The sequence below is a fragment of the Heteronotia binoei genome, chromosome 7 (assembly GCF_032191835.1).
Source record: "Heteronotia binoei isolate CCM8104 ecotype False Entrance Well chromosome 7, APGP_CSIRO_Hbin_v1, whole genome shotgun sequence".
NCBI lineage: Eukaryota > Metazoa > Chordata > Lepidosauria > Squamata > Gekkonidae > Heteronotia > Heteronotia binoei.
In genome coordinates, this window is record NC_083229.1 from 1,988,303 (window position 1) to 2,000,413 (window position 12,111).

Consider the following 12,111-nt stretch of genomic DNA (forward strand, 5'->3'; position numbering starts at 1 on the left):
CCCAGTTCTCCCAGATAAGAGTCTGTGCACTTAACCACTACACCAAACTGGGTCTCCCCAAACAACAGACACCCTGTGAGGTGGGTGGGGCCGAGAGGGCTCTGACAGAAGCTGCCCTTTCAAGGACAACTCCTGTGATAACTCTGGCTGACCCAAGGCCATTCAGCAGCTGTAAGAGGAGAAGTGGGGAATCAAACCTGGTTGTCCGATAAGAGTCTGTGCACTTAACCACTACACCAAACTGGCTCTCCCCAAACAACAGATACCTTGTGAGGTGGGTGGGGCTGAGAGGATTCTCCCAGCAGCTGCCCTTTCAAGGACAACCTCTGCTAGAGCTACGGCTGACCCAAGGCCATTCCAGCAGCTGCAAGTAGAGGAGTGGGGAATCAAACCCGGTTCTCCCAGATAAAGAGTCCACACATTTAACCACTACACCAAACTGGCTCTCCCCCCACAACAGACACCCTGTGAGGTGAGTGGGGCTGAGAGAGCTCTGACAGAAGCTGCCCTTTCAAGACAACTCCTGCCAGAGCTATGACTGACCCAAGGCCATTCCAGCAGGTTCCTGATCTAGGGGGCTTGGATCATGAAATATAGAGCCAGGCTTAGCTTCATCTGCATATTTGTATCTCATGTCTTCAAAACAGTTTGAAGCAGTTTACAATAAACCAGAATTAAAACTGAAGCAGCACAAGGCAACTTCATTGTGAAACCCAGCTGCAGAACACAGCAGTCGAGCCAATCAGCACTTTTCAGACCAAACCTGCCCCCCCCCAAAAGTGCTTGTTTACATTCTCCCCCCCCCCACACAACTAAAGTATCTATTGGGAAAAAATCTGAAAATACAAGAAATGGCATAACAAAATCTATCAAAACAAGATGCAACATACAGTAGACATAAGAAGAAGAAGACGACATTGGATTTATATTCTGCCTCCACTCAAGAGTCTCAAAGAGGCTCACAATCTCCCTTTATCTCCCCCCCCCCCACAATAGACACCCTGTGAGGTGGGTGGGGCTGAGAGACCTCTCCCAGAAGCTGCCCTTTCAAGGACAACTCCTACGAGAGCTATGGCTGACCCAAGGCCATTCCAGCAGCTGCAAGTGGAGGAGTGGGGGAATCAAACCTGGTTCTCCCAGATAAGAGAGCTCTGCTGACCCAAGGCCATCCCAGCAGGTGCAAGTGGAGGAGTGGGGAATCAAACCCGGTTCTCCCAGATAAGAGAGCTCTGGCTGACCCAAGGCCATTCCAGCAGCTGCAAGTGGAGGAGTGGGGAATCAAACCCGGTTCTTCCAGATAAGAGAGCTCTGGCTGACCCAAGGCCATTCCAGCAGCTGCAAGTGGAGGAGGGGGGAATCAAACCCGGTTCTTCCAGATAAGAGAGCTCTGGCTGACCCAAGGCCATTCCAGCAGCTGCAAGTGGAGGAGTGGGGAATCAAACCCGGTCTTCAGATAAGAGAGCTCTGGCCTGACCCAAGGCCATTCCAGCAGCTGCAAGTGGAGGAGGGGGGAATCAAACCTAGTTCTCCCAGATAGAGAGAGCTCTGGCTGACCCAAGGCCATTTCAGCAGCTGCAAGTGGAGGACTGGGGAATCCAACCTGGTTCTCCCAGATAAGAGAGCTCTGGCTGACCAAGGCCATTCCAGCAGCTGCAAGTGGAGGAGGGGGAATCAAACCTGGTTCTCCCAGATAAGAGAGCTATGGCTGACCCAAGGCCATTCCAGCAGCTGCAAGTGGAGGAGGGGGGAATCAAACCCGGTTCTCCCAGATTAGAGAGCTCTGGCTGACCCAAGGCCATTCCAGCAGCTGCAAGTGGAGGAGTGGGGAATCAACTTGGTTCTCCCAAATAGAGTCCGCACCACTTAACCACTACACCAAATTGGCCTCTCCACCATTTGTCTAGTTCTCTTCCAAACCACAATTTGTTAGTTCTTTTGGAATTTCATCCTGTGCAGTCAAATATTCCAATACAGGGGACCAAACAGTTTCAAATTGATTGTGGGAGTATGAGATTTGCTTGTTTGCATTCTCTGCGCAGGCAGGGGCGGCCACTAGGGTGCGCAGTGCCCCAGGCAGACTCCAGCCTCTTCCCCCCTCTCCTCTCTATTTACCTTCAGCACTGTGATGTGCTCCAGCCCCTGCCGCCCCCCCTCACTGCCTGTAGCACTCCCTGAGCATCCTACAGAGACTGTGTGCCAGCCAGAAGCTCTCCCCTGCCCCTCTGATGTTCGGAATCATCAGAGAGAGGCGGAGAAGGCTCCTGGCAGAGCGCAGACTTTGTATTCCTTCCTGAGCATCCTCCAGGCAGAGGATGCTCAAGGAGTGCTACAGAGACTGCGCACCAGCCAGAAGCCCCCACCCCTACCTCTCTCTGATGTTCAGAAACATCAAAGAGGGGTTGGAAAGGCTCCTGGCGGCATGCAGTCTTTGTATCTCTCCCTGAGCATCCTTCAAGTGGAGGACGCTCAGGGAGCAATACAGAGACTGCACGTCGTCAAAACTTGGGTATTTGCCTACGATACTGGGCCAGGAGGGCCCGATTTGGTGCCCTCCCAAGCCGGCCCCCTAGGCAAATTCCTAGTTTGCGTACTGAGAGGGCCGGCCCTGTGTGCAGGGGTGAGTAGGGAGGTGGCCAGATTTGCAGAGGACACCAAATGACAGGGTGTTGTAGGAGAAGGCCTCACAAGGAGCCAAGGGAGTCCAGGCCAAAGCGAACCAGGCTTTGGTAGCCACTATCATCACAGCACATGATATAGCCGTGGAGGCCACTTAGATAAGAAAGTAGAGCTTGAGCAACGCTACGCCCAAGGGCAAGGCTGAGCAGATGTTTCCGGCTGGTGGAAGTCTGGTAGTCCAATGGAAGGTCCAAAACATCAAGAGGAAAACCACAAGGGCAGATGGGAGCACCAGCTGAGATGCCTTAGAGAACGTCACAATAATCTTGCTGAAAAATGAGTTGCTCACTTGCTAGTGTATAAGACTCTCAGCTCCTTTGTCCTGAGAGGCCTCCCCTTTGTAACTTGGTGGCAAATACGGTCATGAGAAACATGTATGACTGTAAGGGTTTCCTCTCACCAAGAAAAGCACTCCGTTACTGGGTCCAGTTATCCTGTGTTGGAACTGTTCCTAATCCCACTTCTCCTTTGGCCCCGCATTCCTGATGGGGCCCACCTCTTAACAGAATCCATCTTAGACCAGAACCTTTTGTGTTGGTTACCTTTCCCTCCCATCCATAACCTCTCCAAAACCCATCCCTCAGTAGTTTCCCGGCTGCTAGCAAGAATGCAGTAATGTAAAATGGATCCATAGCATAAGCATGTAGCGTATATGCATTTGTACAGCCTTAATTTGTGTGGCGTAACATAGCTTCATATAAGCACAGCATCTGAAATATGTTACAGGAGAATTTCAGACAAACAGAGGAGAGGGGTGGGGTAAGAAGAGACCTGTGTGTGCTTATTCATTCCATTTTGGTCAATGTCTAGATCTATCCAGACTTGCCTCCCCATTCTACCGAACTCTAACACCAGTTGTCTGGTCACAAAGGATTGAATCCCTTCTTTCCTTATGAAAAGGAGTTTTTATTTATTTTGGATTTTTTTTAAAGGGGGGGGGGGGGGCGTTCCTATAGAATTCTTTCTAAAACTTGAAGTCTATCTAAGGTGTATTACACATGTGCAACTTACCACAGACTTTCAAAGCAGTCGATTCCGAATCCTTCATTTTTGCACCATCCCTTTTTCTCCATAGAACTGGAAGGGACCTCCAGGGTCATGTAGTCCAACCCCCTGCACAATGCAGGAAACTCACAAACCCTCCCCCTAAATTCACAGGATCTTCATTGCTGTCAGATGGCCATCTAGCCTCTGTTTTAAGACCTCCAAGGAAGGAGAGCCCACTACCTTCTGAGGAAGCCTGTTCCACTGAGGAGCTGCTCTAAGTGTCAGGAATCATAGAGTTGGAAGGGACCTCCAGGGTCATCTAGTCCAACCCCCTGCACAATGCAGGAAAGTCACAAACACCTCCCTCTAAATTCACAGGATCTTCATTGCTGTCAGATGGCCATCTAGCCTCTGTTTAAAGACCTCCAAGGAAGGAGAGCCCACTACCTTCTGAGGAAGCCTGTTCCACTGAGGAGCTGCTCTAAGTGTCAGGAATCATAGAGTTGGAAGGGACCTCCAGGGTCATCTAGTCCAACCCCCTGCACAATGCAGGAAACTCACAAACAACCTCTCCCTAAATTCACAGGATCTTAATTTTTGTCAGATGGCCATCTAGCCTCTGTTAAAAAAACCTCCAAGGAAGGAGAGCCCACCACCTCCCAAGGAGGAAGCCTGTTCCACTGAGGAACCGCTCTAAGGTCAGGAAGTTCTTCCTAATGTTGAGCCGGAGAATCTTTTGATTTAATTTAACCCACTGGTTCTGGTCCGACCTTCCGGGGCCACAGAAAACAATTCCACACCATCCTGTGTGGTGAGTTTCCTGTACGGCAGTTTCCAAAAAGCGAGCCTCTAAGAGGTGGCCGTTTCACTGTTGTCCTGTCACTAAACTCTCATCACAAAAGGGAAGGCTGCGGATTTAAACTCCTGCTCAATGTACTTTTGCTAGTCTTGTGTCGCTAAATTTTAATTAAAACCACAGGGGAAAACTTTCCAAAATGGAGGCTGCCTGCCATTAAAGGGGGGGGGGGGAGTAGGTGGCTGGTTGAATGAGTGGGGGGGGGGGGAAGATGTGAGGTGGTGGCATAGGGGTGTGGGGGGAGGGAATCCGAATTCTGAAGGAATCATTCCACTCCAGGATTTCATTCAACTTGCAAGCCAAGGGGGAAAAATAAGTTGTCTCAACAGAGCATGCAGAAAATGCAGGGAATATCAGAACTAAAAGCAGGGTGAGTGCTGGAGGGGGGGGGTGTTATGCAGAAAGTGGGGGGGGGGGACTGAAGAGCCTGCATGCTGGAAGTGAAGGAAAAACCACATGCATAACAGCTGCCTAAACTGGCAAAGCTTTTCTCACCTGGCCTGGTTTCTATGGCTTAGGTGCGTTGAAATCTGCAAGTCTTGTTTTAATAATTAACAAGACTTGCAGATTTCAACTTACCTAACCCATTTTTACCTCCTAGAACAAATCTAACTTCAGGGGTTAGAGAAGTCAGGTTCGAATGGAGAAAAGGAAGCATATTGTTGGAACTCTGTCTGGGGCAGTGATGCTCTGTCTTCATGGTGCTTGCGGGGCTACAGTGGAGGGCTTCTGGTGTCCTGGCCCCACTGGTGGACCTCCTGATGGCACCTGGGTTTTTTGCCTCTGTGTGACACAGAGTGTTGGACTGGAGGGGCCATTGGCCTGATCCAACAGAGCTTCTTTTATGTTCTTATGTGTGACACAGAGTGTTGGACTGGAGGGGCCACTGGCCTGATCCAACATGGCTTCTCTTACGTTCTTATGTGACCAGAGGGTTGGACTGGATGGGCCATTGGCCTGATCCAACATGGCTTCTCTTATGTTCTTATGTGACACAGAGTGTTGGACTGGAGGGGCCATTGGCCTGATCCAACAAGGCTTCTCTTATGTGACACAGAGTGTTGGACTGGAGGGGCCGTTGGCCTGATCCAACATGGCTTCTCTTATGTTCTTTTGTGACACAGAGTGTTGGACTGGAGGGGCCATTGGCCTGATCCAATGTGGCTTCTCTATGTTCTTAATGGACACCAATCCGACCTCAAGAATCACAACTGAGAGACCTGTAGGAGAACACTTGAACCTTCCAGGACACTTAGTGGGACCTCAGAGTAGCTGTTTTCTTGCACAGTTGCTTTGGATGCACAGCAACTGTTTTCCTCTTCTGCCCTTGCTCAGAGGCTCCAGCCATGCATTTACCAAACAAAGGCCTCTGTGATGCCGTAATTTTGTAAATTTCAGTACAGTGTTGCCCTTATGAATAACACAGAAAGAAGACCCCTGTAAATGAACCTCCAGGGAAACTCTTTGAAAAGTTCCTTTAAAGTGCTTTTCTGGGTTGCCTTTTCCTATCAGATTTGTGACCATTAGTTTATGCTATGCACATGATAACAAATATTTGCAGATCTTAAAGTGACTATTCTAAAAGTGAATGTCAAAAACAGAACACAACAGGAGTGTCACATCTTGGGTGTCGCCTTAAATTAATCTTCCACATTGTTAATAAGAAGACTGCCTACAGACCTTTGACTTCTGCTTAGAGTCAGAGACGCAGAAGAGAGACTGCCGTCCCTTCGCAATCCATTCCGAGGAAGAAAGTGTTGCCATAGTGTTGTAGTGATAGACCTACAACCTATTTTTTGGCAGCTGGCAAAAAGACCACTGGTGGATGGGGAAGGCATGATGTATGCGGAAGTATAAGCGGAAGAAACGGTGCCAGAAACCCACACTTCCCCCACAGAAATCCGACTTGGTTGTCTTTGGAGAGGCAGGACCGGATCGATGTTTTTTGAGGAGGGGCAAAATTAAAAAATGACGCCCTCTTTTGGGTCATTCTATCTTATGATCCCATAGAATGCAATGGACTCCATACCCAATTTGGCTCCCCCTCTCCTTCGGTGCCTGGGGCAAGCATCCCCCTCTGCCCCCCCCCCCCCCAGATCTGGCCCTGTGGAGAGAGCAGAGCTTAGCAGGTTCTGCAAACCATTAAAAACCACAGAAGGTGACAGAAGGCGTCTGAGTGGGAGAGGACGTCATGTAGAGGTTTCCTTTGAGAGCTAATGTCAAGCATCAGTATTTTGAATAATCAAGCTTTTGTTTAATCAAAGACTCATTTTATTGATAATCCAATACTTGCTCAAGGAACGACACCTTGGAAGTGATACAGAGTTTCACGCAGCATAGAATCTTAAAGGCTACTTCAAAGTCAAAGTTGTAGATAACTTCAAAAGCATAACATACAGATGTGAATTGCAGGGAAGGTTCAAAGGGTACTATCAACTATTCATTTGGTCACTACAACATCTCCTGGTTCCCACACATTCCTAGTTCACTGATAAGACATAAGGATGGGCACTCATGGGAGAGGCATTTTACTTACAATTACAAGGTTACTTGCATATCCTGAATCATTAAGAGCTACCAGGTGGGGGGGGGGGAGCTTTGAAGAAGAGTCTTTATGCAGAAAAGGAAGAAAGGAGAAGAGCGGGGGGTGGTGGTGGTGGATGAGTATAGAATATATATTGATCCAATAACTAGAAATATCATGCTTGACAGCTGGGGCAGGTCAAATCCTCTGTATGGGAACTGTCTTGGCTAGCCGTGGCGGAAGTCCCTCCGGGAAGTTTATTGGAAATTCATGACTAGATTCCACACAGAGATGAATGCAATGCTGTGATCTCTAACAACAACGGGACAGTGCCTTGGTGCCGTAGACCTCCACCTCACACAGAGTCAGGTATGCCACCCGTCCAGGGATAGCGATGGTTACGTAGCGACCCACGGCTCCGTTGCAGTGGATGGTGCTGAGGGATCCTGCCCGGAGGTCTGCGATGGTCCCACAGCTGTGGGGGGAGAAAGAGGGTCAGCCGTGCAGTGATGGCGTCCATTTTGAATACATCAGTCTTCAGAAATAGGGAGGATGCGTGACTAGAAATTCCCCCTCCCCCTCCCCCAAGCAGTTGGAATCCCAATGTGTGATTTCTTGTCCAGCTGTCCATCAACGCGCAGGGATGCCAAACTCATTTATTATGAGGGGCGGATCTGACATAAATGAAACCAAGTCGGGCCAGGCCACATGTGTCATAAAATGTAATGCCTGGTAGCGGAGATATAAACCTTATAAAGCACTGAAACACAATGAAAGATTTTTAAAAAACCTTAAAGCATGCTTAAAGCATTAGCACTCGTTGCTTTTAAAGGTGCTTTCTTCGTATCTCTCCTCTGCAATCCAGGGAACTGGGCAAAGGAAGCTCTCGCTCTTTGCTTCCATCCCCAGGGGAACAGGAGGGGGAGGAGCCTCAGCCAATAGAAGGAAGAGCGGTTTGGCTCAGTAGCTCAGCAGTGCGATTGAGAGAGCCTGACAAAGCAAGCCTATCCCTCCCCCCACTGCCCAAGGTAGGAGCCTCAGCCAGTTGAGCAAATAGAGGCTTTGCTCTGTAGCTCCTGTGCAATTGAGCAAGCCTGGCAAAGCAAGCTGTGATGCAGGAGGAAGCAAGAGAGAGGGAGAAGAAAGCAGATGACAGCCAATTGCTTGGGACCTGATAGGAACCCTCCAGGTGCCTGATTCAACCCGCAGGAAGCATGTTTGACACCCCTGTGCTAGACCCTCCCATTGGGTGCTCTGTTGGTTGACACAGTGGGCAGCCGTGTGGGTCTGAAGCAGGAGAACAAAGTCTGAGTCCAGCCAGGCACCTGCAAGACCAACCAAGTTGAATTCTGGGTAGAAGCTTTCATGTGTAAGAACAGTTTAATTCAAAGTACAAGCTTTCGTGTGCAAGCACACTTGGCATAAGAACATAAGAGAAGCCATGTTGGATCAGGCCAGTGGCCCCTCCAGTCCAACACTCTGTGTCACACATAAGAACATAAGAGAAGCCATGTCAGATCAGGCCAATGGCCCATCCAGTCCAACACTCTGTGTCACATAAGAACATAAGAGAAGCTATGTTGGATGAGGCCAGTGGCCCATCCAGTCCAACACTCAGTGTCACATAAGAACATAAGAGAAGCCATGTTGGATCAGGCCAGTGGCCCCTCCAGTCCAGCACTCTGTGTCACATAAGAGAAGCCTTGTTGGATCAGGCCAATGGCCCCTCCAGTCCAACGCTCTGTGTCACATAAGAACATAAGAGAAGCCATGTTGGATCATGTTTGTTGTTGTTGTTTAATTGTTTATTGTCTTTTGTTGTTGTAAATAAAATTCTTTTTTGTGAAAAAAAACAAAAAAACCCATGTATTTGTAGCTGGGATTCTTGGCCCCAATGTGCATTACTTTGCACTTGGCCACATTCAACCGCATCTGCCACCTTGACGCCCACTCACCCAGCCTCAACAGATCCCTTTGGAGTGCCTCACAATCCTCTCTGGTTCTCACCACCCCGAACAATTTAGTGTCATCTGCAGAATTGGCCACTTCACTGCTTACTCCCAACTCCAAATAATTTATGAACAAGTTAAAGAGCATGGGACCCAGTACTGAGCCCTGCGGCACCCCACTGCTTACTGTCCTCCACTGCGAAGACTGCCCATTTATACTCAGTCTCTGCTGCCTATTAATTAGCCAGTTTTTGATCCACAAGAGGACCTGTCCTTTTACTCCGTGACTCCAGAGCTTACTAAGGAGCCTTTGATGAGGAACTTTATCAAAAGCTTTCTGGAAGTCAAGGTATACAAGATCTATTGGGTTTCTTTTGTCCACATGTTTGTTCACCCTCTCAAAGAACTTTAACAGGTTAGTGAGGCAAGATCTTCCCTTACAGAACCCATGCTGAGTCTTCCTCAATAACTCGTGTTCATCAATGTGCCTGTGGAGAAACGCCATCTTAGTTAATGGTGGTGCTTGGTTGGGAGGGAACATGAAACTGCTAAGGCAGGCTTTGTAGCCTAGCCTTCCCTTCACTCCCTCTTCCCTTCCAGAGTTAAACCATCAACTCTAGGGGGAAAGCCTCCTAGAAGGGCAGGAGGTTCTTTTTTTATTGGAGTGAGGCGGGAAAAGGTCAGTTCTTGGCTGGCACTCAAGGAGAGAGGTTGTCAGTCTGTGGGCTCCTGACTGTGGGAGAGGCCTTCTCCTGAGGGAGAGGAGGACTCCAGGAAGTCAGAACGAGGAAATCCTCCACAAGGCAGGGCAAGGTTAGACCAGGGACGGGAGGATGCGTTTAAATTCACCTTTTATTTGTCCTTCTGGTTGTTGTTCAGGTGTTTTGCTAAACTTTTACATGCAACTGCTTTTGTTTTTTTCTTTTCTTTTCTTTTTCTCTTCTAATTAAATATTTTTACTGTTTTGAATGCTGGCAGTCAAACTTTGTACCACATAGATCCCCAACCGCTTTAGACCATGCTTTATGAAGGGGGCCCCGGGGAAAGGGGGAAGGCCTGTAGTTGGATAAGGTGCCAATCCTCCAGGGGTTTCCCGAAGAAGTGCTGTGGCGTCTGTGATACCCAAGTACAGGGTGGCAGAGGACCTTGAGGCCTGGCCTCAGAGCTGGAGAGGAGGCTTGGGAGTCCTGTTCCTCTCAATCCGAACCCCTAGACTGAGCAGGTGGTGGCAGCGAGCCCAAGTGGCCGGAGGAGAAATAGCTCCCTCCAAAAAGAGGAACGGGGTCTGGTAGGCAAATCAGGGCCGTTCTGTCACAGTGCCTACTCATTCTGTCCTTGATAATGGTTTCTACCAACTTTCCCAGTATTGAAGACTGGCCTGTAATTTCCTGGATCTCCTCTGGAACCCTTTTTAAAGATGGGGGTGATATTTGCTCCCTTCCAGTCCTCAGGAACGGAGGCAGATTTCAATGAAAGATTACATATTTTTGTCAGGATATCCACAAGTTCAACTTTGAGTTCTTTCAGAACTCTTGGATGTATGCCATCCGTGTCAAGTCTGCTGTATTTTGGTCAAACTGCATTATCCTAACTTTGGTTCAGAAGTAAAGGGTTCTGGGTAAACCACACCGAACACCGAATGCTGCTAGCTAACTTTCCTCACCCCCTCACCGTCCCTTTGTTGTGTAGCCTGCTTTGAAATGGTGATATGGGAACAAGATAGTGGAGCCTTCTCAGGCAGGGTGTCTGTGGGAGTGTGAAGGCGCCAAGGCCTCAGCTTGGGAATGAAGTAGTAACATCCTGATGTGAATATACCCTGCATAGAGTGCCCCTCCCTCAGGAATCCTTTTGATCTATACCTTAAATGTCTATGTACCCCAGTCCTTCAATCTCTATCATGGTCTACAGTTCTGTCTCCAATAAACTAGTAACTTTGTTTCAACCAAAGACCCGTTATTGAATTCAGCCGACTTGACCTGGTGACTTATTAGTTTTTAATTCGTCTATCAGTTGTAGGACCTCCTCTCTTGTCACCTCAATCTGACTCAGGTCTTTCAACACCCCTTCCAAAATCAGTGGTTCTGGGGTGGGCAAAAAGTTCTCATCTTCCACAGTGAAGACGGAAACAAAAAATGCATTCAGCTTCTCAGCCATTTCCCTATTCTCCTTCAGTAATCCTTTTACCCCTTGGTCATCCAAGAGCCCCACTGCCTCCCTGGCTGGTTTCCTGCTTCTAATATACTTGAAGATATTTTTATTGTTGGTCTTTATGTTTTTTGCAATATGCTCCTCATGGTCCCTTTTTGCCTGCCTGATCACAGTCTTGTATTTGATTTGCCACAGCCTGTGTTCCCTTTTATTAATCTCACTTGGACTAGCTTTCCACCGCTTAAAGGAGTCCTTCTTACCTTTTACAGCTTCCATTACTTTGTTTGTTAACCATGCAGGCCTTTTCTTATACCTGTTTGTGCCTTTCCTAACTTGTGGTATATATTTTATCTGAGCTTCTAGGATTGTAGTTTTAAATAGCCTCCAAGCTTCCCCAAGGGTTTTGACTGCATTTACCTTTCCTTTCAGTTTCCTCTTCACATGCCTCCTCATCTCAGAGAATTTACCCCTTTTAAAGTTAAACGTGGTTGTGGCGGTCTTTTGGGGCAACTCCCTACTTATACAAATGGTGAAATCAATAACGTTATGGTCACTGTTCCCAAGCGGCGCAATCACTTTTACGTCTCTCACCAAGTCTTGGGCATTACTTAGGACCAAATCCAGGATCACCCCACCCCTGGTAGGTTCTGAGACCATCTGCTCCATAGCACAGTCATTGAGAGCATCTAGAAACTCGATCTCTTTCTCTCGATCAGAACACATATTGACCCAATCAATCTGCAGGAAGTTAAAATCACCTATGACGACACAGTTTTTACGTTTAACCGCTATCTTTAATCCTTCCATCATATTATAATTGTCCTCTATCTTTTGATTTGGTGGGCGATAACAAGCTCCCATAGTTATATTTCCCTCAGAAGAAACGTGTTCACACAGGAAAGCTTATGCTTGAATTGAACTTTGTTGGTCTTAAAGGTGGCTGATTGGACTCTTACTCTGTTCTGCATAGA

At 48.1% G+C, this 12,111-nt stretch overlaps 1 protein-coding gene across 1 annotated transcript in view; it reads right to left on the reverse strand.

Moving 5' to 3' along the window:
• Positions 1-12,111, reverse strand: part of LOC132574809 (uncharacterized) — a 33,382-nt gene that overhangs the window by 13,982 nt on the left and 7,289 nt on the right. Inside the window, exons 4-5 of the mRNA XM_060243044.1 lie at positions 7,361-7,518; positions 6,809-6,897 (exon numbers count right to left, since the gene is read on the reverse strand). Coding sequence (XP_060099027.1) covers positions 6,809-6,897; positions 7,361-7,518 — 247 coding nt within the window. The remainder of the gene's footprint in view (positions 1-6,808; positions 6,898-7,360; positions 7,519-12,111) is intronic.